The 26,854-nt window shown below is 48.8% G+C and overlaps 7 protein-coding genes across 7 annotated transcripts; 4 read left to right on the plus strand and 3 right to left on the minus strand.

The window, feature by feature from the left end:
- Positions 1 to 2,168: 2,168 nt before the first annotated feature.
- On the plus strand, positions 2,169 to 3,310 carry UCRPA7_5222 (putative extracellular dioxygenase protein; the record flags this gene model as incomplete). The annotated part of the gene is made up of 3 exons (XM_007917769.1): positions 2,169 to 2,451; positions 2,505 to 2,633; positions 2,685 to 3,310. 3 exons carry the CDS (start codon positions 2,169 to 2,171, stop codon positions 3,308 to 3,310), a joined length of 1,038 nt encoding a protein of 345 aa, XP_007915960.1.
- Positions 3,311 to 4,178: 868 nt separating this feature from the next.
- Positions 4,179 to 5,474, minus strand: UCRPA7_5223 (putative fad binding domain protein; the record flags this gene model as incomplete). Its single annotated transcript, XM_007917770.1, has 2 exons — positions 4,179 to 5,373; positions 5,455 to 5,474. The coding sequence occupies 2 exons, from the start codon at positions 5,472 to 5,474 to the stop codon at positions 4,179 to 4,181; spliced, it is 1,215 nt and encodes a 404-aa protein (XP_007915961.1).
- An 884-nt stretch (positions 5,475 to 6,358) lies between these two features.
- On the minus strand, positions 6,359 to 8,293 carry UCRPA7_5224 (putative histidyl-trna synthetase protein; the record flags this gene model as incomplete). Its single annotated transcript, XM_007917771.1, has 3 exons — positions 6,359 to 6,400; positions 6,953 to 8,126; positions 8,184 to 8,293. The coding sequence occupies 3 exons, from the start codon at positions 8,291 to 8,293 to the stop codon at positions 6,359 to 6,361; spliced, it is 1,326 nt and encodes a 441-aa protein (XP_007915962.1).
- A 1,602-nt stretch (positions 8,294 to 9,895) lies between these two features.
- UCRPA7_5225 (putative protein kinase-like domain protein) lies at positions 9,896 to 10,966 on the minus strand (the record flags this gene model as incomplete). The annotated part of the gene is made up of 1 exon (XM_007917772.1): positions 9,896 to 10,966. The coding sequence occupies one exon, from the start codon at positions 10,964 to 10,966 to the stop codon at positions 9,896 to 9,898; it is 1,071 nt and encodes a 356-aa protein (XP_007915963.1).
- A 10,009-nt stretch (positions 10,967 to 20,975) lies between these two features.
- UCRPA7_5226 (putative c6 transcription protein) lies at positions 20,976 to 22,581 on the plus strand (the record flags this gene model as incomplete). Its single annotated transcript, XM_007917773.1, has 2 exons — positions 20,976 to 22,014; positions 22,064 to 22,581. 2 exons carry the CDS (start codon positions 20,976 to 20,978, stop codon positions 22,579 to 22,581), a joined length of 1,557 nt encoding a protein of 518 aa, XP_007915964.1.
- Positions 22,582 to 23,102: 521 nt separating this feature from the next.
- UCRPA7_5227 (putative elongation factor 1-beta protein) lies at positions 23,103 to 23,398 on the plus strand (the record flags this gene model as incomplete). Its single annotated transcript, XM_007917774.1, has 2 exons — positions 23,103 to 23,138; positions 23,195 to 23,398. The coding sequence occupies 2 exons, from the start codon at positions 23,103 to 23,105 to the stop codon at positions 23,396 to 23,398; spliced, it is 240 nt and encodes a 79-aa protein (XP_007915965.1).
- A 2,146-nt stretch (positions 23,399 to 25,544) lies between these two features.
- UCRPA7_5228 (putative aspergillopepsin protein) lies at positions 25,545 to 26,309 on the plus strand (the record flags this gene model as incomplete). The annotated part of the gene is made up of 4 exons (XM_007917775.1): positions 25,545 to 25,552; positions 25,610 to 25,677; positions 25,899 to 25,959; positions 26,012 to 26,309. 4 exons carry the CDS (start codon positions 25,545 to 25,547, stop codon positions 26,307 to 26,309), a joined length of 435 nt encoding a protein of 144 aa, XP_007915966.1.
- Positions 26,310 to 26,854: the final 545 nt, after the last annotated feature.

Raw genomic sequence — 26,854 nt, forward strand, 5'->3', positions numbered from 1 at the left:
GTGAAATTGTATGCATGTGATATTTCTATTTTTGTGATTTGGGGCTCTTCTTCTCTGTTGCTCTCTGTCTCTCTCTTTCTCTCTGCTCTCGCTGCACTGCGTCTTCGCCTTACTATTAAACAAGTTTTTTTCTTGCTCACACTACCCTCAATAGGCCCGGATTTCAAAAAGCTGCTGGGAGTGCGGCAATAATGTAAGTAAAGGGTCACATCGCTTCCAAGGCTACGGCTTCACGGGATAGCAAGCCTAACCACTGTACTGCTAGTGCAACGAATGCATCGAAAACACGCAGCGCATGTGTCGCTGCTGTCGTGGTGGATACTGTATTATCCACAACGAGGGCTCTACCCTCATCATGGTATGTCCGCGCAAGACCGTTTGAACCTGATGACAGCTAACGGGCACTTGTGTAGTGTGATTGTACGATCCGTTCCAGTCCGCCGTCCCACTTGATATGCTAATGCGTCTTTTCCCCCTTTTTAGGGTGCTCCAGTCGCGGCCGGAGAATTAGAGAGCTCTATTGACTGAAACAGCCTTGCATGCATCGACCAGACGACGGTTGTTTGCACGCATAATACCCAACATGTGATTGGCCATCCTCCTCACTCACTTACTGACCTCTATCTCTGCTCATATTCCACTATTTCCTGCCCAGCAGAGCCTACCCGATCTATCTCTACTATACTGCTCCGCTCACCGGCCTTTCGATGCTCGAACCCCAGGACTCCTGTCTGACGAGACTGCCATCCTCTGGTCGTCTTGCCGGCTCTGGAAACTAGCCATCTCCTCTTATGTAACGTGCCTTTTACGCGATCAAAACGCAACTCAGAAGCATGCGCTTGGGAGGCTGTTGAGATTCCAGGTTATGATACCCCGGTTGATGTTGGCGTTATGGCATTCAGGAACATAGCTGATGGGAAATTAAATGTGAATACCCATTGGGTCCCGGCACACGCGCAAACCTATTCCTAGTTGACATTGTCGATTCTTGCCTCCAGCCTCCCTTATTCAAGCGCCCCTGAGATCCGCGGCTGTAGCATGAAGGCTCCGCAAGTTCAGTATCGTCGTCAGCTCTTTCACCCTTTCACCTGGACCGCCGTTGATCTTTACCCCTTGGCGAGGAATGGCCCGCCCATCGCGCATTCCTACGAGCCAGGAAGGTCGCAGGGCTCTTCAGCTGCAAGTGCCGCCACAAATGACACCTGCCAAGAGCCCGAGTGAAGTAGATATAGAGTGCAACGCGTGTCGGCCTTTTTAAGTACCCCACAGAAGCCGCCCGTTGTCGCCCTGACCTTCCCCTGTTGATCCACCGCCTTCCGCAGAGCCCCAGTCAGGCCCGGCATCGACAATCTAATCAACCTCCTGTGATTGGCCCTGAGCCATCCCGGCCGGTTCATCCAGGGTGCCAGCGAGTGAAACCGTCTACAGGCGCTGACGACGCTGGTCCCCCACAACCCGACGCGAGAAATCGGCCGCCGCTGTGACGCTGGCCTTTTGTCCTTCCAGGGCATGCGTTAACTTTTGGCCATCAGCCACCTACCATTGACGACACTTCAAGTGCAGAGGCCGGGGGGCCTTGGATGGCATCAATGCTCCCTGTCAAGGGGTGGACCAATGAGCCGCCACGTATTACTATGTTTCAATTGCTCTACGCAAGAAACGCCTTGCTGCGTACTGCTGGCTGGTGGCTTAACGTCTGGCTCGCCCCCTGCTTGAATCCACGGTGGGGTCGGCACTCGAAATGCTGATCGACCTTGCAGAGGGCCTTTGGGCTCGATGGGACTTTACCCAAAGGGAAAGTCCTCCGCGGGGCGTTCTATATGTCCCCTTGGCATGGATGAAATAAGCAGGAGATTTCGACAGACGACGGTTGACGACGACGTTGACGCTATGTTTCAGCGAGTCTGGATATACAAGTATAAGAAGGGCGTCGAGGTGAAGAATGAGAATGGAGGTTTCGTTTGCTGTCCACCGCGATCTCTCCTTGCATCGCAGCTTCTCTCATCGGATTTTCATTCTCTTCCTTCTCTCAGTGATCTTTCGTTACTTTGATCTGTAAATATTGTTCCAATCTCCAAAAAACGAAAATGCATTTCTCTGGCCTCCTGTCCGCCAGCCTGCTGGCCGCAGTGGCTGTTGCCCATCCCGGACACGACCACCACGCGGAGATGGCTGAACGCCGCTCGATGCTACAGCACTCTCGCCGAGATCTCAGTCACTGCGCGGCGAAGCTCAAGGCTCGAGGCATTGAGGCCCGTAACGTCAAGCGTCGTGCGGAGATGGCTACCTCCCTGATGAAGAAGCGTGGACTGGAGGGTCGGGATATCACGACACTCCTCAACACAACTCATCACTCCTCCGAGGACTACACCACGGATACTCCTGAGACGACCATTTTTGCCAGCAACGGATCTTGTGTCCTGAGCCCCGAGGTCACAGAGGGACCATACTGTAAGTCAGATGTCAATATCAAAACGTGTACGGCCCCTGACAATATCATGTAGACGTCGCTGGAGAGTATGTCCGTCAGGATGTGGTTGAGTCTCAGGCCGGCGTTGCAATGGCCATCGATGTCCAGGTCTTGGATGTCGAGACCTGCGAGCCTGTCTCTGGTGCTTACCTCGAGGTGTGGCGTAAGTTGGCCATTGCCCCTGAATCTTCTGCAGACCACTGACACCTCACAGACTGCAACTCCACCGGAGTCTACTCCGGCGTCTCCGCCAGCGGCAACGGCAACTCTGCCAGCGACACGTCCAACCTGAACGCAACCTTCCTCCGCGGCGTGCAGCCCACCGACGCCGACGGTGTTGCGCAGTTCGACACACTGTTCCCGGGCCACTACACGGGCCGCACCACGCACATCCACGTCATGGTGCACCTGAACGCGACGCCCTTCGCGAACAACACGCTCATCGACACGACCGCCTCGCACGTCGGCCAGATGTTCTTCGACCAGGACCTGATCACCGAAGTCGAGGCCACCTCCGTCTACGCCGCCAACACCCAGACGCTCACCACCAACGCCGAGGACAGCATCCTGGCCGAGGAGGCCGAGACCAGCGACCCCTTCATGACGTACGTCCTGCTGGGCGACACGGTCGAGGACGGTCTTCTGGCGTGGTTGGCATTTGGCGTCAACACGACCCTGAGCAAGGAGGTCAGCGCCGCTGCGACGTTCTACGAGTCGGGTGGCCAGGCCAACCCCAATGCTGGCGGCGGTGGCCCTGGCGGTTCGCCCCCGAGCGGTTTCCCGTCTGGAGGATTCCCCAGCGGAACCGGCGCACCACCAGCTAGCACCTCGAGCGCCTAAGGGGGCTGTTGGGCCAGGCAAGGGATGGGAGAGAGTGAGAATTATATTGTGAGTGTGATGGGGATCTTCGCATTGTATATAGGTCGCGATCAAAAACACGGGAAGTCGGCTAGATGTAAAGACTTGAGGTATCGCCGTCAAGCTTTGATATCTCAGTGCTATACAACAACGATACTCCCTACTAGAAGTTCCCTACGTGCATGCTCCGTGATCAAGTTTTTTGAGGACGATCAGGGTGATCGAGAGTGACCTGATTTGCTTTCTTTCGTCAAAACTGCACATGCGCGGGTTTCAATCTCCTTATCAAAGTCATTTCATTACCGCTTAAGTTCTATCGCTCGAATTGGTGTGACCCGCAGCTACATAGGATAGTCCTTGCCGTAAGTCTCACCATCTCTCCTTCCTGGGGTGGAAACACTTCGCGTGGCTAAGAGCACTAAGAGCTCTTCACTTTCGATCTCTTTTCTTCCTCCATTTTGTCTCGAGCTTTTTTCAACTCCGCTTCCGTGGGCATATTAGCTATCATGAGGTATAGCACATCTTCCTGCATGAGTCTCTTCCTCGGGGTGTCTTTCAGCCCTTGTGCTCTTTTCTCTGCTGCCTTGCGCTGAGCTGCCTCCCATCTTCGACGACCACCGAGTCTTGGACAGGCATTTGTTAACAAAGTCGCCGGAAGTATTGACAAAAGAGTGAGCTTACGGTTCTGCCTTCCATCTTCCACCAGTAATCAGTGTAAATAGATGCTTATTTCTGTGGTCGTTGGGATCCGCCATTTTGGATTTGAACTCTGGAGCGGGAGCCATATGGAAAAGACTTGTGTCGGGGTTTGAAAAGGCCTTCATGGAGTCAGAGACACGGTACAAAGCATCTAAGCCAGGGTACTTACGTAGGTCGCTTGAGCTCGACGGTCGAAGTAGTCGGCTACAAAGGCATTTGCTCCTTTTGCTTTGCTCTTGATATTCGAAATCATACTATTTTGACTCTCCGTGTTCTTCCCATCATTGATAGAAATGATGGCAGCAGCCGTCTCTAGTTGCGGGAAGATCAGTGGTGCACACATGATCGGCATCTCATCTTCCGTAGTCTGCCCACTGGAAAGACGCAACCTCTCCAATTTCTCCTTCCACTCCTCGGTACGGTTGTTCCTTCCTTGTGACTCTTCGGACTCATCATTGTGTACAAGATCTTTGCCGTATTTAGCCACAGCAGTCGCGCTCATGTCAACAGTTATGGTAGAAACAGGCGGCGTATCACTTGTGCCTTTCTTGAAGGTCACAATCATGGCGAAGAGTCCCCGAGGCGCAAACAACTCCTTGTTCGCCTGGTCCAGAAATTTGTTTGTTCGCCATCTCTCTTGCGCTTCCTGACCAGCCATGACGGCGATTTGCACGATCTGGGTGGCTAATCCGACAATCAAATCCGGATATGCACCGACCAGAGCTGTTGCTACCATGACGCAATCGAAGATCGGTGACGCCTGGGCGTTTGTGTGGAGGTCTTTCAGAAACTTGAGGAATGAGGCTTGGTTAATCCCGCTATCTGAGAGGACAGGCGCGTATGCCCTAACGAAACCTCGGGTTTTGGTGCCTGGCCGTTGTTGAGGGAGGATCACCGGGAATGGTAATCTCCTCGATGTGAGCTTTCCCTCGGACATAGTATATAACGGTGGTGCGAGGATCGCGCCCTCAGTGAGGTTGTCATTCTCGTCGTCAGACGCAACAACCTCATCTAGAGCCCAGTCTTGTTCGTCCAAATCCGCCTCATCGTCGGGTCGAAGCTTATCTTCATTTTCAGGCACTAATTCGTGGGTTGGCTTCTCCCCTTCTGCTGGCACTGTTTGGCCACTGGCTACAAGTTCATCTGCCTGGTCGGGCAATAATTCAACATATGTCGGCGGATGATCCCCGCTGGCATCCTTCCCTTGGGCCTTGTCACTCTGTGGCACACGCTTCTTGTCCTTCGAGTTTTGAATGGCTTCGCTTACAAGGCCGATTGGAGTCGTGATGAGCCGAACAACTTTTCCCACGATAGCTTGTGGTACGGTTTTGTGCTCGAAAGCATGCCTATTGTATCTACTGTCTAATGAGCATCCATCGTTTGATTGTCATTGCAACGGTGTCTCTCACCCGTATTTTGGGTCATACCCAGCGTCATACGAAGCCATGGTGTTCGGAATTTAAAGATGTTTCTACTCTTGAATATACGTAGATAGTGACCCGAAAAATGTACGAAATCATCGCGCGGAATTCGTACGCAACATCACGCTATATACTCGTGTTCACAATATATAAGAACCAACTTTCGCTTTCGTTTCCGAAAGTCGCTGCTATCGATGGGACCCTCGTTGTCTAGTGCTAGGCATCGTGCCCAGCGATTGGTTGCCGACCCGTGGGTCTCAGGCACATACAGCATGATGCAAGTAAGGATACCTTAAACGAAAGCATTAGCGGGGGAAGATAACAGACTCGTCACGGTATTGGTGAAGGGCTCGGAAGGGAGGGGGGAATTACTCTGCTCGAGAACAACGACGCGTACTCCACCAATCCAGCTAATGCAACATTGCATGGCGCTTTTGCATATCCCTGAAAGCTTGACCAAAAGCTTGTATTTGGCTGTGTTCAATCATTGGACAGCATTAGCCTCGAGCCCGAATGCGAGCGCGACCCGTCCCGTCTCCATCAAGCTGCCCACCACCGTGTAATGTATCTATGAAGTTATCGCACGCTAACGACAACAGAAGAGAATGGACGATGTCGGGTTACCTTGCTCGCATTTCCGGATTAGTATTCTTGAAACAGTGAAGAGTAATAAACTATCTGGGAAAGCTCGAGGCCATCACGTAGTATCTATTTACACCCTCACTAATACTACTGTTACCTCTCTTATCCCAACCTTACTTATGGTTGGGCATTAGGACTGGCAGTCAAGACTAAGGTTAACTTAGGGTCAGGGTTACTTCTGGGAGTTTAGGTGGCAGCGAGAGCATCCAAAAGTGGTTTATATATTTCCTAGTATCTATAATATATTGGTTAATAAGACCTTGGAATTTCACTCGCCTATCATCTCATATACAGCAGTGACAGAGGTGGTCTATTTGTTTGTGATTTGCAGTCAATCCAAACATCCTACTCTCGTAAATTTAAACCCCTATCTGCCAAGACCAAGACCAAGGCAAATATACAAAAGCTAATTCCCATGTCCTCATTAGTGAAAGCATTCCTAGATCATGACAAAAGGAAAGTCGAAATCCTTTTGGGGACTCTTCATAGTTTACATTAGAGTCGATATGCTGGGCGTGGGTAATATCATAGTGTATCAACTCAACAATTGACTATATCTACTCCCGCTGCCTAATGCAAAAGGATGAGGTCCCCAACATCAATATTGAAACCTAACTCAGCCGAATTCTTTTGGGTAAAATTGGCTCACCCACGTTATCAGCCACGAGTACAATCTAAAGCACCAAGCACCAATTCTTTTTCATCCCGGGCATCTCGGCATTCCAACTAACTAGATCTAATTCCTGAGCACCAATAATCTCTTTTGTACTTCTTCAACCAAGCTCTCTTTAGGAATAAGTTCTCCCCTATCTTTTTGAGCGGTACCCTTTTCCCCAGCCGCCGAAACAACTTTGAGTCTTACTTGGCCAGCTTCTAGCTCCTCTTGACCAAGAATAACAGCCAGCAAGGCGGAGTCAGAAGCATTGAACTGTTGTTGCGGCTTAGGTTTGACCTTGGCAGCAAACTCAGTCTGGATACCGACATCCCAAAGTTGACGTGCGACCCTCATACGCTCAAGTAAGAGCCCGTCGAATTCTTTACCTCCAAACGCCATGATGTAGACTTCTGTCTCGTGAGAAATGTCGGACGTGCCTTTCTTGCGCTGCGTGTCCAGCAAAGTGAAAATGCGGTCAACTCCAAAGGATATGCCGACGCATGGAATAGGCTGCTTGCCGTACATGCCTACCAACCCATCGTACCTTCCGCCAGCAGCAATACTGCCAACCTGAGTATCTTTTATCTGAGGGATGACCTCATAGATAAGTCCAGAGTAATAATCGAGCCCTCGTGCGAGGGATAGATCCAAAGACACTATTCTGTCGACATCCAGAGCTTCTAAGTAGGACACCAATAGTTCCATGTCTTCGATTCCACCTTTGACAGTTGCATTCGCGTGAAGTTTCTCATCTGCCTTGAGAACATTGATCATTTCACGCATGGCACCTTTCTGCAAGACATACTTGCCGACCTCGTCTGCGACGATTTCTGAAAGACCTTTCTCCTCGACCATTTCCTTCTTGACTTCAGCCCAGGGTAACTTGTCCAGCTTGTCGACCGAGGAACTGATGAGGCGTAGTTTCTCCTGGGGAACACCGCAAGTCTCGAATAGACCATCCAGAATCTTCCTGTGGTTGAGCTTTATAGTGACATCGAGCTTGAAGGCTTGGAAAACCTCGACGATAATACGGAGAATTTCGGCATCAGGGATCATAGGGTCGTAAACGCCAGCAATATCAAAGTCACACTGGTAAAATTCGCGGAGCCTGCCACGAGCTATTGCCGGTTGATCTCGCCGGTACACTTTGGCGATATGGTATCGTCTGACCTGTTTCACATTGCTATGCATGGCTAGCCAGCGGGCGAAAGGAACAGTGAGATCATATCTGAGGGAGCAAAGCTCCCCGCCTTGGTTCTCCAGGTTATAAATCAGCCGCGAGTCTTCTCCATACTTCTCGGAGAGAATGTCTCGCAATTCGAAGACGGGTGTGTCTAGAGGGATACCGCCATGGCGTTTTAGAATGTCACTGATTGTCTGACTATTAATGGCAGCAACGCATTAGCAAAATATCAAACGAACAGCCCAGGATACCCACAAGATTCGATCACGTAGCAGCAGATCTTGACCAACCCAGTCGCGAGTGCCTTTTGGCGTCTTCAGCTGACTGCCTGCACGAGAGGATGTAGCGCTGGCTTGAGTAGCCATGCTGTGCAGAAGAGCACGGCTGACGAGAGGCTCTCTCTCTGAAAAGTGAGCGAAGTCGGCTGTAAGGTAATGGTACGTGGTTAGAAAGAGATTGTTTGACTCACTGGGAATACTAGAAGTGGGGTAAGGAGGCCTATAGATACGACTGGCTCTTTTCAATTTTTCCCACTTGACACTATGTAAGGATGGTGAAGCCAAGTCACATATGCAAGGTGAAGGACAGAGAGGGGTTTATTGATTTATTACCCCTAAGCTAGGTATGTATAGCTACATCGATACTTTAGATATACTACTATACTCTAAATTAAATAGCGAAACCAAATCTTCAATCAGAATTTTGATAGCTAGTCTATTTAAAGGGTTAGAGCCAAAAGGGTGAAATTTGGCTCTTTTTGGGTGTAGGGTCATGTGACCCGAGAGAGCATTCGCTGAGTAACGGAGCTAGCAGAACGGCAGTCTACGTAAGAAGCGCCGTTGTCAAAACGGTGCTCTAGGCTCCAGGGGAGATAAGATAGCCCCAGCTTTACACCCATTTATTATGACTGGATGTTGGTATCTTGGTTTTGTAAAATGTTCTACTAACCTGCAGGAAGCTGGCTGGTAGTATGGAGGATCTGCCCCTTTGGCATCCATGGCAATCAATGCGTCTCCAGCCGTCCCCGTTATGTACCCAATCACTGGCTAGCGGCATCTCTTGTGAAGGGCCTGTCCATAATGAACGCTCTGGTGACTGAAGAGGCCTGTCATCTGGCGACCAGATTGTTAATAAGAGCTGCTGTGAGGGATCGTAGAAATTTGCTTGGGCCGTTTTGGTGCCGTGTAGTAAGATACGGGGTGGCGTACTGTGTGACATGTATTTTGTCTACTGGTTCGGGCGAAATAATGTGACATGATGTGTTTCTATCAGGGCCTTTCCTTGGTTGGACGAAGGGAGCGGAGGAAACTGTCGATGCTGTTGCGGCTTTCCTCGCCGAGTTGTAGTATTATTAGCGAAGACCTACCATTCGCACTTATGCGCTCGATGGTTGGATCTCTAACCATAGGATATAAGAGCGTGTGACTTATAGTCACTTTACTTACGTCCAATAACTACGATAAACACATAATGATAGTAAATGGTCTATCATAAACCTTTTGATTCTTATCATTCAATTAGTGACTGTGATAGAAAGATTAATAGTATTATGTCTTGCTCTGTATTCTACTGTGTTAAAGGCGTAGTGCTATCTGAGCCTAAACTGATCAAATAAATGATCCAAGTTCTAAGGAACAAGATATAAGAGACGTACATCCTTATATAGACGAAGAGCAGCGGTGTTAGGTAGGCTCCATTGAGCAGGGGAGGGGGTTCCCAATTCGTTGCAGCAAGGCATCCTGCCTCCCTTTCAATACTGTGTAGAAACGAAGTATGGTAGATAACTAATCAGTCAAATCGCTTGGTCAATTGGTGTAGGGTGGAATACCTGTTCTAAGAAAATGGGAGAGGCTCCCTCTCTTGATAACCAACAGACACAAGAAACAGAAGAATGTAGAATATCTCCACAGTCATCCCTGAAAAGGAGCACAGCTAAGGTATAGCCCAATTAATCCTCCACGTCTGTTCTATCTGGCCCACCAGCGTTCCTGCGCTTCATCTTGAAAGACAAACTCTCTGAGCTTCGCCATGCCTACCAGATCCCCCTCCACAGTCCCTGCAATCTCTTGTCCGACCCAGCCCTCGGTGTAGCCGCCTCCAAAATCAGTCACCCACACGTTGTCCTCCCGGTCGACAAGCACATTCTCTGCTTTGACGTCCCCCCAAACGATCCCTGCCCTATGCAGCTCTGCAACTGTTGCTTCAATCTGGTCCATCCATCTCTTCCTCGTAGAGGCTGAAGGATAATCAGGGTCCACCTTCGTCGACAGGGTATGGCCGTCATGGTCGATATAACTGAGTAACAGACCCAGGATGGAACCGCCATCGTCTATGACAACCCCATAGAGGCGACATAGGTTTAGATGCGGGTCTAGATTAGCTAAAGCAATCTTCTTATACGCCTGGAGCTCGTTCTTTGTCTGAATGGTAGAGAAACATGGCTTAAAGAAGCATGCTCTCTGTTTGTTATCGATAAGAACCTTTTTGGGCGGTTTAAAGAGCGCATCTTCAGGATTGCTAAAGCTTAGCACTATCCCAGCCGGATCGTATAGGACTGTCCACGTCTCTAGATCATCAAGGTCGTCGTCGTCGAGCCAGACATGTGATGCAGAGTAGGGCGATTTCTTCGCCTCAATACGACGCGGGTACAGCCTTTCATCCACGACGTCTAGCGCAAGGATAAACAAGTCGGGGAACAGGTACTCTTTGAGAGTGACTGTGATGTTTGTATGGTTATCTGGCAGGACAGGACTCGGTGCCAGTTCGACGAACAGCGGTTCGAATGGCTGTGTAACCCACTCGAAGACGTCAGTGTCATAGACATCCCCGATTACCTCCTCGCCTGATCGAAGAAGCTCTAGGTACGACATATATTTCTTTGTCGTGATAGGCGAGTTGATAAAATCTGAAGGAGATACGCGAATATGGAAAAGCTTGCCGTTTCTACGAACCGAGAACCTGGTGTTGTCATCGTGAATGCTGAAAAGATAAGTCTCAAGTTCGTATCTCGGGCGGTGTCGCTCTCGCTTGTCGTCCATGATTGTAATAGCAGGGATGGTATAGAATATTCAGATGCAGATTCAATAGAGATGGACGCACTTGGCCTGGAGGGTTGAGGGTTTTTTTTTTTTTTTTTTTTCACAACTTTGAGTCCCGAGAGAAGTCGACAAAGACAGAGTTGGCATGATGGACACTGATGCCAAAGTTGTGCTAAAGCGCTTTTCGTCCAATCATATTGCGTTTCGTGTTGTCGCCCCCACCTGGGCAGCGCTTATGCACCATTGATATCCCAGTTTTGCCAACCTAAAATGACCTTACAACATAACCACAACGATCCTTGGATTAATGAGAAACGAGCCACCGTCTCTATTGATGGATTGGCATTCCTTGACCGAACACTTGCTTGAATCCGGATTCCGCTGACCCATCGTGGATATTATCGATCCACAACAGCCTGCTCAGAGTTGATTTGCACTGATCCCAAGTTAGGATACCAAGCATCGGCGCTGTTCGTAAAAGCGCTTCGCGATGCCACACTTGGTCAAAATTTTCGACGATACATACTCCATAGATGAATAGAGCCCATAGTACTAGACTCGCGTGTTCTGACCTTGGTGGTGGTGTGCGTTGTGCTCGCAATGCAAATTCTAATTTTTCCGATAAGTAATGCATGCCAATGCCAGGAACTCTAAAAAGAATGCTCTTGACATAAGCAAGCATGCAAAGTCTTAAGAGCTCCGGAAAACAGTCCTCGTCGTATTTGAGATGTAATAATCGATTCGGCACAGATGTGCTGACCTGCAAGAAGAGAGCGGGTGGGGTTTGTGGCCCCGGCATTGTGGTGTTGGCCAAGTTATCGTAGTGTTTCAAGTCTAACCAGACAGCTGCCATATTTGTATCTAATGCCGAAGGTATGAACCCTGAATCCTGATATCTAATGATGAATTCCACTGGAGCAATTTGTGGTTCCCAAGAGGGACTCCCGGGAAGAAGTCTAGGTGTTTTCCCAGTAGCCATGGCTAGGCAGAGATCTATTCTATTACTATGTGTTAGACGAGTATCACCAAATGTGCACTACGAAATATTCGGTAAATCAAATACCTTTGACATTTGAGCTCAATCATGCTTGCTGTATCAACTGGCGCTATCCCTCCTCTAAGCTCGAGGATCCTGCAGAGGCCATCCATGTGCTTTATGGTAGTCTCCATGTCCCCACAAGCAGATGCAGCTGAAGTCAGATTTGTGATCACGGCTATTGTGGCCAATGTAGTTGCGGCGTGCACGTCGTTTAAGCTTTGTTGTAGGTGATAGAGCGTCTTCCCCAAGTGGAACCGTGTAATAGTGCTAAATGGCCGTCGAAGTAAAAGCTCTTCAAAAGCCTGGGCGGTGTATAGAATGGAGTGAATAGTTGCTTTGTGGGTGTGTATATCGGATAGTTGAAAAAGTTGAGCTTCTGATTCATGGACAAGCTTCATGTTGACGCTATAAGAGCAAGGTTTGGGGGTTGTGAATGCTTTCAAAATAATTTAGGACGACGACTGAGTTCCATGATAAGAGGTAGGATAGAGAGGATGAAATCGGTCTTACCTCGATGCATGAGCCTGAGCATGTATGGTTTAATCTCAAAGTTATATCTGTCAAGTGAAAGTTCCGATGCGATTTTCCGGTAATATAGTATGTTATTAGGAAGCTCAGCATTTGGCTTCTTTCGATTTTCATCTTGCGCCTCCGTCGCCGCTTGAGTATCGGGCAGCGGAAAGCGGTGCTGATGTGGGAAACTAGGTAAATTGGTGGTTGCTACAATGCCTTCGTTTCCACGTACACATTTCCTTGCCCGCCTGTCTGCACGCGTGTTCCTGCCACGCATAGCATGACTGCGAATTAGTCGGCGGGTCCGCGCATCGGGCTTATCGTGCGAAGTACTGATGATGAACATCATCTTCTTCTCTGAATCATAGAACGATCGGGAGTTTGTCAGCATTGAAGTCGGGGAGCAGAAATTACAGTACAACTTGGGAACTGAAATCTCAGGCCATCAAGCTCGTTCCTAAAACATCTTTAATGCTTGGCCATTAACCGAATATGTGAGTGATTGGTCAGATCATCTGTCGCCTGATGTTTCCCCGGGGTTTTCCCGTACAAACTGCTGAAAAGGGTTTAGGCAGGAGAGCTTCTGAGTCCGAGATACGGGTAATGGACCACATCGATGGGCTACCTCGATAACTCAAACCCAACAGTGAACAATCCCATGGGCTAGTTGTAGGAATACTCTATCTCAAAATGGCATGTAGTAAGATATTAGATGAGAAGCCAACGGCATGGACAAGTCACTGCTCCAGACACCTTGCATCAAGTCTCAAGGCCATGGACTCCAACCTGGTCGCCTGTGTGGAGTTACATATGCACACTGCCTGGTTGACTGACAAGAGCTGTATTTAAGATTGAGACTTCCACCACAAGGAACGATTCGAGTGACCCGGTTTTAGACGTCCAGGCTTGCATCCTCTTCTGAAAATCCATCTAACTGCCTCATTCATTGATACCGATGCAAATATAATGATCGCTACGAAGCATTGTTTGGATTTCGATCCAAAGAATGACATTCCACCGTTACATGGCAAGATTATGCTTATTACAGGAGGAACAGCTGGTCTTGGGAAACAGGCTGTTCTTGAACTAGCTCATCACAGCCCTGGCGAGATTTGGCTTGGGGCTCGAAACCTTATCAAAGCCAAAGTCGTATATGGCGAGATCAGACAGCAAATTCCAGACGTGTCAATCAAACTTCTAGAGTTAGATCTTGCATCTTTCGCGTCGATTCGCAAAGCTGCATCTACAATAATCGCAGAGTGCGACCGCCTAGATATCCTTATGCTCAACGCAGGCACCAGTAAGCAAGTCCTAGATTTAATCTTTACCTATGATAGCTTTGTTTCAAGCACTGGAGATGCATATAGAAGCTACGTTTAGACATTCAACTCTGAGGCATATTGACTAAGAGAGTTCTTGCTCACTCACAGTCTTTCAGAGGCAATTACTGACTCCAATTCTTGTAGTGTTCGTTCCGCTTGGGCTCACCCAAGATGGGTATGAGATCCAATTCGGCATCAACCACATGGGGCATGCTCTTCTTACCAAATTGTTACTTCCCGTTCTGGAAACGACCGCCCAGCTCCCGGGCGCAGATGTGCGAGTTATCTGTCTCGCATCCCATGGACATGTTTTTCTCAACAAGGGTGACTTTAATTTTGACACTTTGAAGACTGGAGGAGAAGCCATAGGCCCTCTACAGTGTTACTATCAAAGCAAATTAGCCAATATTCTCTGGGCAAGACAGTTTGCGAAACGATATCCCCAATTGACGGTGTCTGCCATCGATCCCGGCCTGGTGCAGACTGAGCTAGCGGCAAAAGCCGAGGGCATATCTTCATCTCTACGTGCCCAAGTTGAAGGAATGTTGTTGACGCCGGTGGAACAAGGTGTGAAAAATCAGTTGTGGGCATCAGTCTCTATGGACGTGACGAGCGGAGAGTATTATGAACCTATTGGCCAGGGAGGTCTGGCGACTGATGATGGAAAGGATGACCAATTGGCAGAAAAGCTGTGGGAGTGGACGGAACAGGAATTGAGCTGTATGAAAGAATGAATTAAACAGGCCTAGCGATTCCAATACATCTTCACTTGTTTTATTCATTTAAGTTAGGTCATGAAGATTCCATAAAAGTTTACGTCGGCAGTATGCAACATAAGACCTATATCATATTATAAATGCTTAGAAATTATAACTATGAGTTGATAACGGATATTCCATTCTAAGGCCCAAGGGGGGCGGTGGAAGAAGCAATATGGCATTGATGCACTAAAACTTGTTAGAGTTCTGCATGCCTCTTACATTGCTTCTGTCTACTTACTTGCCCGAGGTCCATAACTGAGCGGATACTCAATAGCACTGTGCAAGACTCCCTTATATAAGGTCAATAATCTGAGGACTCATAGTGCCAAGTTGTGCTTGTCTTACCCAATTGTTCCAGACAACCATATCACCTTCATCGAGGGGAGGAATCAAAATGTACTCCGGTGACAAAATTCGGTCAAAGATGTTGTTGAGCCAGAGGCGAATGTCTTCAATATCATCCACAATTCTCTCAACACTATCTGGTGAGTCCTTCAGATAGAGCTTGCGCACTGTTTCGGGCATCACCTGAAATCCCTTCTGTCCTGTTACAGGATTTAGCCACACCAAAGGGTACTTATGGATATCTTCAGGAGACCAGTCTGGTAGTTCATCGAGTGGCAAGGATTTTCCACCGGGAGCCAAGCCCAGGCCTGTTGATCGCATTCTTCGTGTGCCATACCACGCAAATGGATGTGGTGCAGGTTCCCAGTAACTGTTGTCAACGATTTTCTTCTCTTGATCAGTCAACATATTATACGTCTGGGCGCTACTGATAAAAGCAGTGCTTCCCGGCAAACATTTCATGCATCGTCCAGTTTGGTCATCGAATCGGACCGTGACATCGGGTCCCTGAGGGGCTCTGACGCATCTGAAGGTAGTGACGCGAGAAGGATGTGAGGCATGGATTATGCCGTCGAAGTGCCACGCAGTGAATCGCGCATAACCACTCGCTAGCTCCTCAGCAGACAGCGGCTCTTTATGGAAGTCGACATGACTAATTGCGTCCAATGTGACATTTCTAAGTCCATAGTGGCTCTCCCCTTGATAACCATGGCCAACAAGAGTTACTCCACCTGCACCAGGGATGTGATAGAACGGCTTTTTCTGTAGGACCAGGTTACATTCATCAATGTTTGAACGGATATAAATTCAGTGCAAAGGCTTTGACCTACACCAAGATCGCCCAACTCCTTCACCCCCTTACCAGTCCCAAAGCCGTGTTTCGGGTTGGAGTCTGGATCAAATCGATGGACAAACTCGAATTGCTTGGCCGGTAGGAGCTCCCCTTGGTCTTTTAGAACGGCAACGTTGTGGGTATAAACTGCTTCGCGCAATTTCTGGAATGCCTGTTCCCCTAGATTGCTGAGATCTGCCCCAGTGATCACAGCACCGAACTAAGTGCGGTGTTAATAAGAAATGCTTAAGTCTGTGTTGCACTTGGAAATCTCTATGCATACGTTGGTCTTCTTCTCAGGACCATGGATCAATGGAGCAACAATAATGTCCGCGCTCTGCTCGTGCGGCATTCTTTGGGAATTGCGAGGCGACCAGGGGCCTCAGCGCATCGGGCTGTCTTGACAACTTATTTTGCTGCTCAAAATTTGTATTCCCACACTGCGTCTCTGGTGGTGGAACTGCTATTGAGAAGTCCTTGCTAAGAAGTCTATGCTAAGTGATTGCATCAGTGCTTCACCATCCTACTAATATTGCCCGCAGCTCAAAGTCGTTTCGAAAACACCTTCCTTACCTGAATGACTCTTATCTAAAGACGGGTGGGAAAGATAAGACCTAGAGCGGGCGATCGGGTTGATAGCGACACTAGGCCAATCTTGGTCACTCTTAGTGCACTTTGTGAGCGTCATCATATCTTGAAATACGCCGTGGAAGATGTCTCGAGGAGTGTTTGTTGGCATAGGAAATTTAGATCTTAGGTATTGCTGGAAGCATGTCCTAGGTAAATCGAGTGCTATTGTGACTACTGCTCAGTTAAAATCACCCCTCGGAAATCCTTCAACGTTCACTTCGAGCCGAGAAGCACCAAGGAAAAGCCATGTTTACAAGATTGCTGTCACTGATCACCGTTTGCGTTTCTCCTAAGGTCCTTGAAGGCTTCCGTGTACTAAAATTGTCGAACTTTGTAAGCATTTCGTAATAAAGCTGTTTGAAAAGCGTCGCTTCGGGTTCGAAGGCACACCAAATAGACCCAAGCCGGGACAAGAAAAGCGGCATGAAATGAACCTCAGATCCTTCCCGCTAACGGCAATACGCTTCGGTGATTAGTGTATGAGGCTCTTTACCCGGACATGCAGGCCAAATGGCGTTTCGCGCCTGAAGACTAATAAACCTCAAGTATCCACATACGTTGTCGCATGAGACAGGTGATTCACAGCACAGCTAAGAATGACGGAACAATACTAACATCTCCAAATGGTATAGACCCAAAGATAGTTGCAAGCCTTGTATATCTGAGGCCCTCTCCCCAAGGGTTCGCTTGCACTCCGATTGGTCAATATTAGCCAGAAATCGTACGCTGGTATATTAAATATTCGACATACTGCACTTAGAAAGTGTTCAAATGGCCGTGTAATCTCACAATTGATCTCAAACTAAATTACTCATAACCTACGTCAGTAAAGATGCATGTAAAATTGTTATTTAGAATTACATATCTGTTGATATTCAGCATCTTCGAGGTTGCCAGCTCCTCATACCTGCTATCTGGAGAATGCCCCAGTCTTTTTCGAAGTCCATTGCAAATACAAACTAGATCAGCATGTCCAATCCCGATAGATGATAATATTGGAATTAGTGCAGCAGAATGGGGTCCATGGACTCATCGGCCGTACTGTATCCGTTCGACAAGAGATCCTAGAACTAAGTATTGTGTGTTTACAAACACTTTACACGGAGAAAATGGCCTGAGTGTTATCACAACTCCCGAAGCAGCAGCAATGAGCGCAGAAATGTTTGATGATCCTTACGGCCTGTCTTTCATCACCGCCGGATCTGTAGGAAACAGCAACGAGGATTCCCTGTTCGAAGTCACCGACATACCCGGCAAGGGAAAGGGTGTCATTGCCACTCAAGAGATACGAGCGTACGAAACGATCATGGTAGACCACGCTACTGTGCTAGCCGATGTAGGATTTCCCAGCTCTGTAATGAAATCCCAAGGACATGACTTGCTCCATGTTGCTGCAAGTCAACTTTTAGAACCCGGACGAGTGTTGAACTTGAGTCGAAGCAGCAGTTCTGGTGCAGATTATATTGAAGACGTACTCAGAACAAACTCATTTAACCAAAATCTAGCTGGAGGGCCTCATATGGCACTTTATCCAACGATTTCGGTAAGGGGCTTCTTCCGACGCACTTTCTCGAACAGCAAGTAAAGCTGATATAGTACTATCTAGAGGATTAATCATGCATGTCAACCAAAGTCCGTTCTTCTACTAAAGAAACTTCACCTAGAGGACCCGCTGAACTGACAGAGTATCAGTGCCTTCACACGATTTTTACCAGAAAGTCTGACGGTTACAATCGTAGCCTTTCGAGACATAGCAAAAGGAGAAGAAATCACTATCAGCTGTGAGTAATTCTATCATAAGCGCGGAAGCTTGCAAGCAAATATTGAATATAGACTCCATGATAGACATCCCGCTAGGTCAAACATTCGAAGAACGACAACATGCATTGAAAAGATGGGGCTTCACCTGCGCATGCGATCTTTGTGTGGCACCGTCCAAGAAGATCATCGAATCTGATTCCCACAGGAAGAGGGTGGAGAGACTGCGTGCAGACACCCTAGAAGCAGTGAAGAATGGGAGGATGCACACGGCAATTCGTATTTGTCATGAGATATTGGATCTTTTAAAGATAGAGGATCTCACGTCTCTGATGCCGGAACAGTATGAAATTTTGGCAAGGCTTTACTGGAAAATGAATGACAAGGGCAATGCCGAGAAGTTTGCCCGGGAAGCGCTTGATATTCTGGGACGGCATACCTTTCTTGATACACAGAACCAAGAGCAAGATTTGCGTCGACTACTACAGGTATTTGATGCATAATAAGTAAGAAATCTGTTCAAGGTGCTCAATATATTTCAAAAACAACGGTTGGCTGCAGTCTTCCAGCACAAGCTGGTTAACGGCTGCAGGGTTTTCCTCCGGACCAATTTTAGGCAGTCGAGCAGCTATGAAATGCGGAGATATTTAGTCGGCGAGGGAACATTGCGGCACTGCGACAACAGCCAGTCATTGGGCTGCCGTCTAAGTTCTTTTGCATGCTGTAGGGCCAGGCTGGTGATGGAATCACCTTGAAATTCGGACACAGGTCAGCGGTGCAAGCTAACCATCGGAAACCTACAGCCGACAGATCAGTCTCGCCGGCGAAATGCTCGGCTCTCTCTTGAGTTCGCCACTTTAGACATCCAAATACTACCGTGGATAGACCGAGAAAATCTGAAGAAGGCCAAATCTGCCATTTATGTGAGGAGGAATGACTCTAGGATATTGAAGGTTTAGAATGGGTAAGAAGTGACGGATGGACAGGGTTGAAACACTAGATTCCCCAATCCGCCAGGGTAATAAAATGTTAGTTCAGCATGTGTATCACTACCCCTTCAAGAAGGGGCTATTACCATCGTAGAGTTGATAAGCCCATAGTAATTAACGAAATGTTTGAGAGCTTAACGAGCATTTCGGGTCTCAATATTGAGTATCTTCTTCACCCTTCAACAATTGACGTTTATTACCCTGGCGGAGGAGTACTGTACTGTACCCCACCCTGACAGGCTTGAGAGCCGAAGGTATGTTGCCTCAGACGAGTTGAATAGGAGCATTCTAATGTGCCGAAGACTCTCATAAGTCTAAAGCGCAGTAGATGCGGCCAAATGTCGCCGGCCTTTATAAACGTACATACAGCGGTTCTCTCTTTTCTTCTTTACAGGCCATTATTGGGAGCTACAGAATCAAACACCGCTTAAGATCTTGTCATAACCTAGACCGGTAGCAATGCGGGGGACGTTTTTGGGTGGCTCGAGGCCCGGTCTAGATGTCAGCCCTGGTACAACCCCACCATTGTAAGGTCTTCATGCGACGATGTCGCTTCGTCAAATCTCCACCTGCAGTTGCCTGGCGTGTTGAGGCCATTTCTCATCCTCGTCCTGCTCTCCGAAATCCGGATCACCCACTTTAGCATCCGAAGATCACCTGGAAGAGTCCCTGCTTCATACATCTCTGCCATACTTGCTTGAGGAGAGCCGCGGCTTACGCTTTCCGCAGACCAACACAGCACTGAGTTCATATCTCTCCCGCGTCAGTCACTAGCCCAATCTCGGGGGCCCCAAGTTCTCCTGGCCATCGCGGAAGGACACCTCTAGTCTCCACTGCCGTGATCGACCCGAGACGGCACAGCTCATCCGACGCCTGCATGGAGTGGGCTAAACCTCCGAGGCAACATACAGGAGACTTTGCCTGACGTGTCCATTGGCCCTTGTCTGCAAAGTCGGCTTGCATAAGGGCTTTATAAGGGCGACGGCAGTGATTGCGCCAACCCAACCCATTGGGATGGACGTCACGGCATCTCCGGAAACGTCAGCCAGCGGGATCCCGGCTCCGAACACTCCACAACAACCCGGCGACGGCACCCAGCCAGATAAATCGGTGACATCCTCCGACACCGGTGGGCCGCCCGCAAAAAAGACTGGCAAACGGGAGCGCGTAGCTTTAGCCTGCCAAAGATGCAAGACTCGTAAGCAGAAGGTATGCATTGGGTATTCCTGGACTTGAACTCTGAAACCCGCCTCCTCAAAGCTAAAAGAAATACGTTTCGATTAGTGCGATGGGAATAGGCCGGCATGTGGCTCTTGCTCCCGATTATCTCTCAAATGCGGTCAGTCAATACCCATCACCTTTTGCAAAGGATGCCACTGTCTCGCAGTGGCCTCTCTAATAGTTGACTAGTCTACATCATCCCTCTTGTGCCGGCAGCTGGAGAGAAGAAGCTCTATATCAGAGCACTAGAGCAGCGTGTGGCTGAGCTTGAGTCCCAGCTTGCCACACTTGGTCAATTAAATGTCAGTGACGACCATCTCGGCATCGGGAGGGCACCAGGCCCTGTCCAGTCGATAGGACAGCGTGTTATCCGCCTGGAACACCCCGAGTCTGACGATGAAGCAAACGATATCCTCGTAGCTGTCCGAGATCTATCCCTATCGGCTTCTGGGAACTATGTTGGAGCTTCAAGCAACATCACCATCGGTAGGGTGTTAAGCTCGGTGGTGCGAAGCTCAAATATTCATCCTCATTCGGGAGTTGGCGATCCATTAGAACATGACGATCCAACACCAAAGTCAGCAACACGACTTACAGACATGGTTGGGGTACTGTTTCTCAGCCCTGCCGTCGCGCAGCGCCTGATGCAAGGGTGGTTCACTCACATCAACACAAGATATCCAGCCCTGTTGACTCCACGTCTTCTACGGCTCCACGTGGACCGGGATTGTCTCACTGATCCCTATGAGAAGAGCATCCTGCACCTGGTGTACGCTGTCAGCGGCCGGTGGCTAGAGTCTGCTGGAGTATTGGGACACTTCTTCAGTGATCAACACTACGAGGTTGCCTTTGACGAGATGGACGAAATATTGAAGTATCGTGACAGTCGAACCTTGGACTACCTCATTTTGATGGCACTTTATTGCATAAGAGCACCGCGGGACCCGGGCGCATGGACATACGTCGGCACCGCCATGCGCTTATGCGTCGAGCTTGGTTTGCACAGGAAGAAAAGGAGGCAAGCCCCGAATGTCGAATACGAGATGGACAAGCGACGTTTCTGGACCACGTATTTTCTAGACAGAGACATATCCATTGCCCTAGGTCGTCCGCCTAGCATCTCGGACCATGACATTGATGCAGAATTCCCTCTCGACATCGATGAGGCGAACGAGGACGACGAAGTTGTACGCCAAGCAGCCTACAGACCTCTCAACACGCCACGCAACCCGCCGGCAACATTGACTTCTTTCATCCATCGACTCCGATTGAAACAAATCGAGTCAGAAATACAGCATCTCGTATATAGAGTTGACCAAGCAGCCCAGCTACCAGACCACATGATCCAGCAGTTCCTCGATCGACTCAACGCCTGGAGGGATGCGATACCGTTCGAAGCGAGCACATTTGTTCACCAACCCGGTATACCCTACGAAGGTATGGAATTCTACACCATACACTACCACCGCTGCGTACGATTCTTGCTCTATCCGCAGTTGGCACACCAGCCGGTCAATACGCAATATGCCCGTCTGTGCGCAGATGCGTGTGCCGGCATCATTAGTGACTACAAGCGGCTACATCATGTCTTCCCTGTGGGCTTCTCCTCTTTATCTATTCAATCTGTGTTCTTAGCAGGTAAAAGTTCCAATGTTTGCCAATAAGAGGTCTCGACTAATCACATAAGGACTCACGTTGATCTATTGTGCTTGGCTCGCGCCCACCAGCTTCCTCAACGTAGAGAAGTCTCTCACCGATTGTCAAATCCTGCTATACATCATCACTGAACGCTACCCGTCGGCACGCAAGTACCGCGACATTTTCGAGCGGATCAAGACAAGCATACTAGAGTTGATTGCACGCGGTGAGCACCAACCGCGGAACCCTGTCGACCTCGATGCGGACATGCGCGCCAGAGTGACGAATCTCGGAGGGTCATTGGGCATGATGGGCGGTATGGGAGCCGAGTATTCGCATATGATGGGTGCAATGATTGGTCAGCCCGTGGGAATGGACGTCTGCTCTTTCGGCATGGATCAGACACCGGACGGCACAGGGCCGCCGGGGCCGCCGGGGCCGCCTGGGATCATGACGGGTGATATTCCGACAGCCACTCTAGGTACAGAATTTGGAAATATGTGGTCGAACATGGGCGGCGATGCTCCCGGGATGGGATTGGAACATGGCGGTGGTGGCATGTTCTGATTCCATCCTTGGTTTGCTGCTGTCTCGCGCTATGTGGACTACGGTCATCTCATGCGAAGACCCTGTGATGAACAAGGTTTTATTCACATCTATTCGCAAGCATGTGTCAACATGCTCGGGTTTGGGCATCTGCATTTTTTGAATTAATTCTCCTCGAAGCCTTTCCGAGGGGAAAAGGGGGGACATGTGGGCCTGTCAATATCGACGGTTAACGTCTTTGGTGACGTGGAGTCGATCACTGATGAAGTAGCTATGCCTGGAAAACTTCGAGAGATTTATGACGATAGAAGTTCTCCGCCATCCATCGTTCTGCCTCTCGAACTACCTGCCCTACCTTCCTCGTGCCATCGTCTCACGCATGCCTCGTGCGTCCTGATATCGGGCCATTCTGATGCGATGCCTACTCTGCATATCGGCTCACGATGGGCCTCACCGACTTCCTCACTCGTCCCAGCTTCACTAGTGTTTCTCTCTTTTACACAACCCTACCAAGGCTCCTGCCGCCGCGGCCGAGGGCGACGATGACGACGTCGGTTATTTGGAAGAAACGACAAGGAGTAAGATGGTGAAGCCGTCCGTATCAGCGAGGGCTTATCTGACCTAATACCGTAAGAAGAAGGAGGCAAAGCCGAACGTCGCTGTCAAGTCTCTTATGATTAGGGATGTCATGCCGCGGGACAATGAGACGGATATGAATGCGCCAGAGGAGTCTGTGGGCGCGATCAAGATATACGATCTAGTCTGGAGCGCGTCCGAATTTGTCGCTGTTGGCTTTGGTAACAAGAAGATACGGATCAATTTTGTCAATGAGAATTAAAAGATCTTGCTAGGCGTCCTCGAGGAAGAGATGCAAGTATTTGGAGACTATGTCAAGTCCACCCGACGTTGCTGCTATTCAGAAGCTATGAGCTTTTGGTCTGATTTTGAGTTACGGCCTACCTATTCATGTACGATAATGAGGGTAGAATCAGGATCCTGTATCGAAGCTCAACGGGCGTGGCTAGGCAAATTGCAAGCAAGGCCTGGTGTAATCACGGATTCTCGGGATTAGTGATGCTATAGGAAAAGAAAAGAATTGTCATTTGACGACATTTTCGATTACAATTTCCATTACTTAGTGCTTGCAATATGTGCGCTTTTGTTGAATATACTCATCTTGTTGTGAAATTAGGGTTTAGGGTAGCTCTACAAAGCTTGTAGATTCAGGCTTCATATATGTTGCAACTTATATCATGTACAGTGTCAAGGCATTCCTTCCGTTATTAGAAGCTTAACGCGTGGCCCAAATAATCGAGGATGCATTGAGGACATCAATTCAAATTCTCACTGATTGAGGGTATGATTTCTTGTCGTAATGCTATAGACCATTCGGATTATTTGTAGCTCTAGGTCGAATTTACCCGACTTGCTAACAAACTAGGTACTGTTGAGATAGCTCCGCTCAAATGATCTAGTTTCGTTTCTCGTGTAATTTGAGACTCGTCATATCTAACATGAAAACGAACACTAAAGTAGATTTATGACACACATTCCGCCAATTGTTCTCTTCAAGTATTCCGGTCGTGGCTCAGCTATACGAGCATTCTTGTCGTCAGATGACTCCCAGATAGGCAGAATCTGCCTCGGCGCTACCCCATCCCCTCCCTCAAAATTTAGTCAACTTCGACCGAACCTATTCTTATAGTCAGTCACTGAGAATTCCAAGTCTTTTAAATCATACCGAAATCACCCAGCCAAGCCGCTCATACCACCATTTTTGAAAAGGTTCGTCCCGTCCCCACCCACATGGAGCCGACACAGCCTTTTGATTGCGGTGGTTGCGCGGGCTGCAGCCTTTCAATAGTTTCAATGCAGATGCGACGTTGGGGCTGCTCTTGAGTCGCCCGGCAGCCCAACAACGGCTGTCAGATGCAAAACCTCATAGGCAGATGCAGGCAGATGCAGGCACGGCTGAGAGCGCGGAGGCGCGTCAGAACGCCCAATAGGGCTTGCTGAAAGTGCCTGCATGAGCGCATCAGGATTTCCAACGACTGGCGGCCCGATGCCGGTCAGCTGGATCTCGCAGCCAACACATAACGCGGGCATCAAATGGCGGATGCCTCGCAAACGCCATTGCGGGAGCACATTGATCACCTGCTCGGGAGAGGCCGTTGCGGATCTGTTTCCCCTTTCGGACTTTTGGGGGAAAGACTTGACTTTAGTTGTTGGCGTCTCGACGTGCAGTTGGGGGCCTCGAAAGGAGCTGACTTACGCTCCAACCTCGAATGGAATCGAGTCTCTCAGCCGTAGTGGCGATGATTCACACCATTTGCTCACATGGCTGTTGGGAAGTCCTTTTAGCTCAGCCAAGGACACGAAAAGCAACATGAGAGGGCTGCAATGGTTGCCTGTGGGTTACGTCGGAGGGCAAACACGGCCGACTACATTTCCGGGAGAGGAAAGTTTGCTCCGATGAAGGCAGCTGAGACAAGAAGTATGCCTCGAACGGTGGAATAAGTCGGAAGAAAGATTGTAGAGGAGAGTCATCTTAAGAAGTAGAAAAGGGCCATGTTGTCCTTAACTCTGGAGATTAATTTGCTAATAATCACCACTGTCCTGCCGAAAGCATTAAGTCAGCGTTATATTCTCATAATGAAAATTTTATCTATCTTTTGTGTTACTTCATTTCTCGTGCTGGGGAGCCTAGCAGCAGATTTCACTTACACAGTGACTGCAATTAAAGATGGCAAGCCCGTACCCCCATCCGATATTATCCTCACACCCAAACCGCCCGGGTCACACATCTTGTCCAACTTGAGTGCCTCTGATATCACAGTCAAGGGCAAGAGAGCCAACCCAGTGAGCTATTCTGGCAATTGGTGTGGAGCATCTACCCATAGCACATCATCCCAGCCGATCACAAGTGTGTTTGGATATTTCACTGCACCGGTGGCGCATATCAGACCCAGCCAGGGAACACCTCAATGGATTGGTAGGTCTGCTGTAGCCCTTCGCTGAGCAGCTAGTGTGCTAATCTTCAAACAAATAGGAGCATGGATTGGTATCGATGGAGCATCATGCAGCAGTACTGTCCTTCAGGCTGGCATCTCAGCCAAGGTGCGTCTTCGTTTTGTCTATTTATCTATATCATGCGTGTCCTGTCGTACCATGCATCCTCTTTATGACGACTGACTTGACATAGATTGATTCCAGTGGCGTTCAAACCACGAGTGCTTGGTTTGAATGGGTTCCCAACGCTGCCGTAACTTTGACAAGCTTCCCTGGTACGCAAGAGATTACCAGTTTTGGCTGAAATCATGTAATAATCATGTGAATAGTCAACCCCGGAGACTTCATTTCACTCAATGTCTCTGCTTCTTCAACTACAAGTGGGCGGATGTGAGTGTTGCCCCACAGATTTCTCTATACTTTCAGACTGATATGGCCACAGCGATATCGCCAACTTGGACCAAGCATACTCAACAACCATTACATTAAGCAATGGTCCCACTCTTTGCCGCGTGGACGCAGAATGGATAGTCGAGCGTCCAAACTCCAACATCGGCCTCCTACCCTTTGCCAGGTTTGATGACATTTGGTTCCAGAGTACCGTCGCCAAGCGAAGTGGTGGTACTGACCTTGGAATCGACAGCGCGGCTATGGTCTACCTTGGCTCCACTGCAAGTAATGCCCTGTGCCTTGCAGCCGAGTACGACAATGCGGACTTTTACACCTGGTCTCAAAACTAAAGCTTTGTTGAGGCAAATACTTGGCTGTTTTAGGGGGTACACGGCTGCTTTACAACGCAACGCACATGCAGATGTTGTCTTAGTCACACATTGTCACTCATTACAATGATACCATATAACTACAGTGTGCGTGGAAAGTTTTGCTATAATTTATTCCACGATTTCGTCATATAGTCTCGCCGTACTAGTACGGAGGTGCAAAGGAACCGCATCCATAATCTTAAGTTTAGAAGTACAGAGACAGCTCTCTTGCTCTCATCTATTAATTGAATACCCTTGTCTCTTTTTCACGTTGTTCAGTGTAAATGACTGGCGGGGCCATATAATATCGTTGGAGGTGGTGGATCACGAGGCACGTGTTAATTTGTTCTGATGAGAAAGCAGACGACCAGTCAAAAGCTCTCAATGTAGTTGTGCAGATTGTACTGACCTATATGATAACAAAATCAGTTATGTTGCAATAGATCCCTTGGTAAACACAGGGGTGGCAGGGAGCTCGCTGCGAACCCACTCCTAGTCACCTGACAGCTGCCCGGTCCTTCCCA

The sequence above is a fragment of the Phaeoacremonium minimum genome (genome assembly GCF_000392275.1).
Source record: "Phaeoacremonium minimum UCRPA7 unplaced genomic scaffold PA7_03_scaffold_408, whole genome shotgun sequence".
In the NCBI taxonomy this organism is placed as follows: domain Eukaryota; kingdom Fungi; phylum Ascomycota; class Sordariomycetes; order Togniniales; family Togniniaceae; genus Phaeoacremonium; species Phaeoacremonium minimum.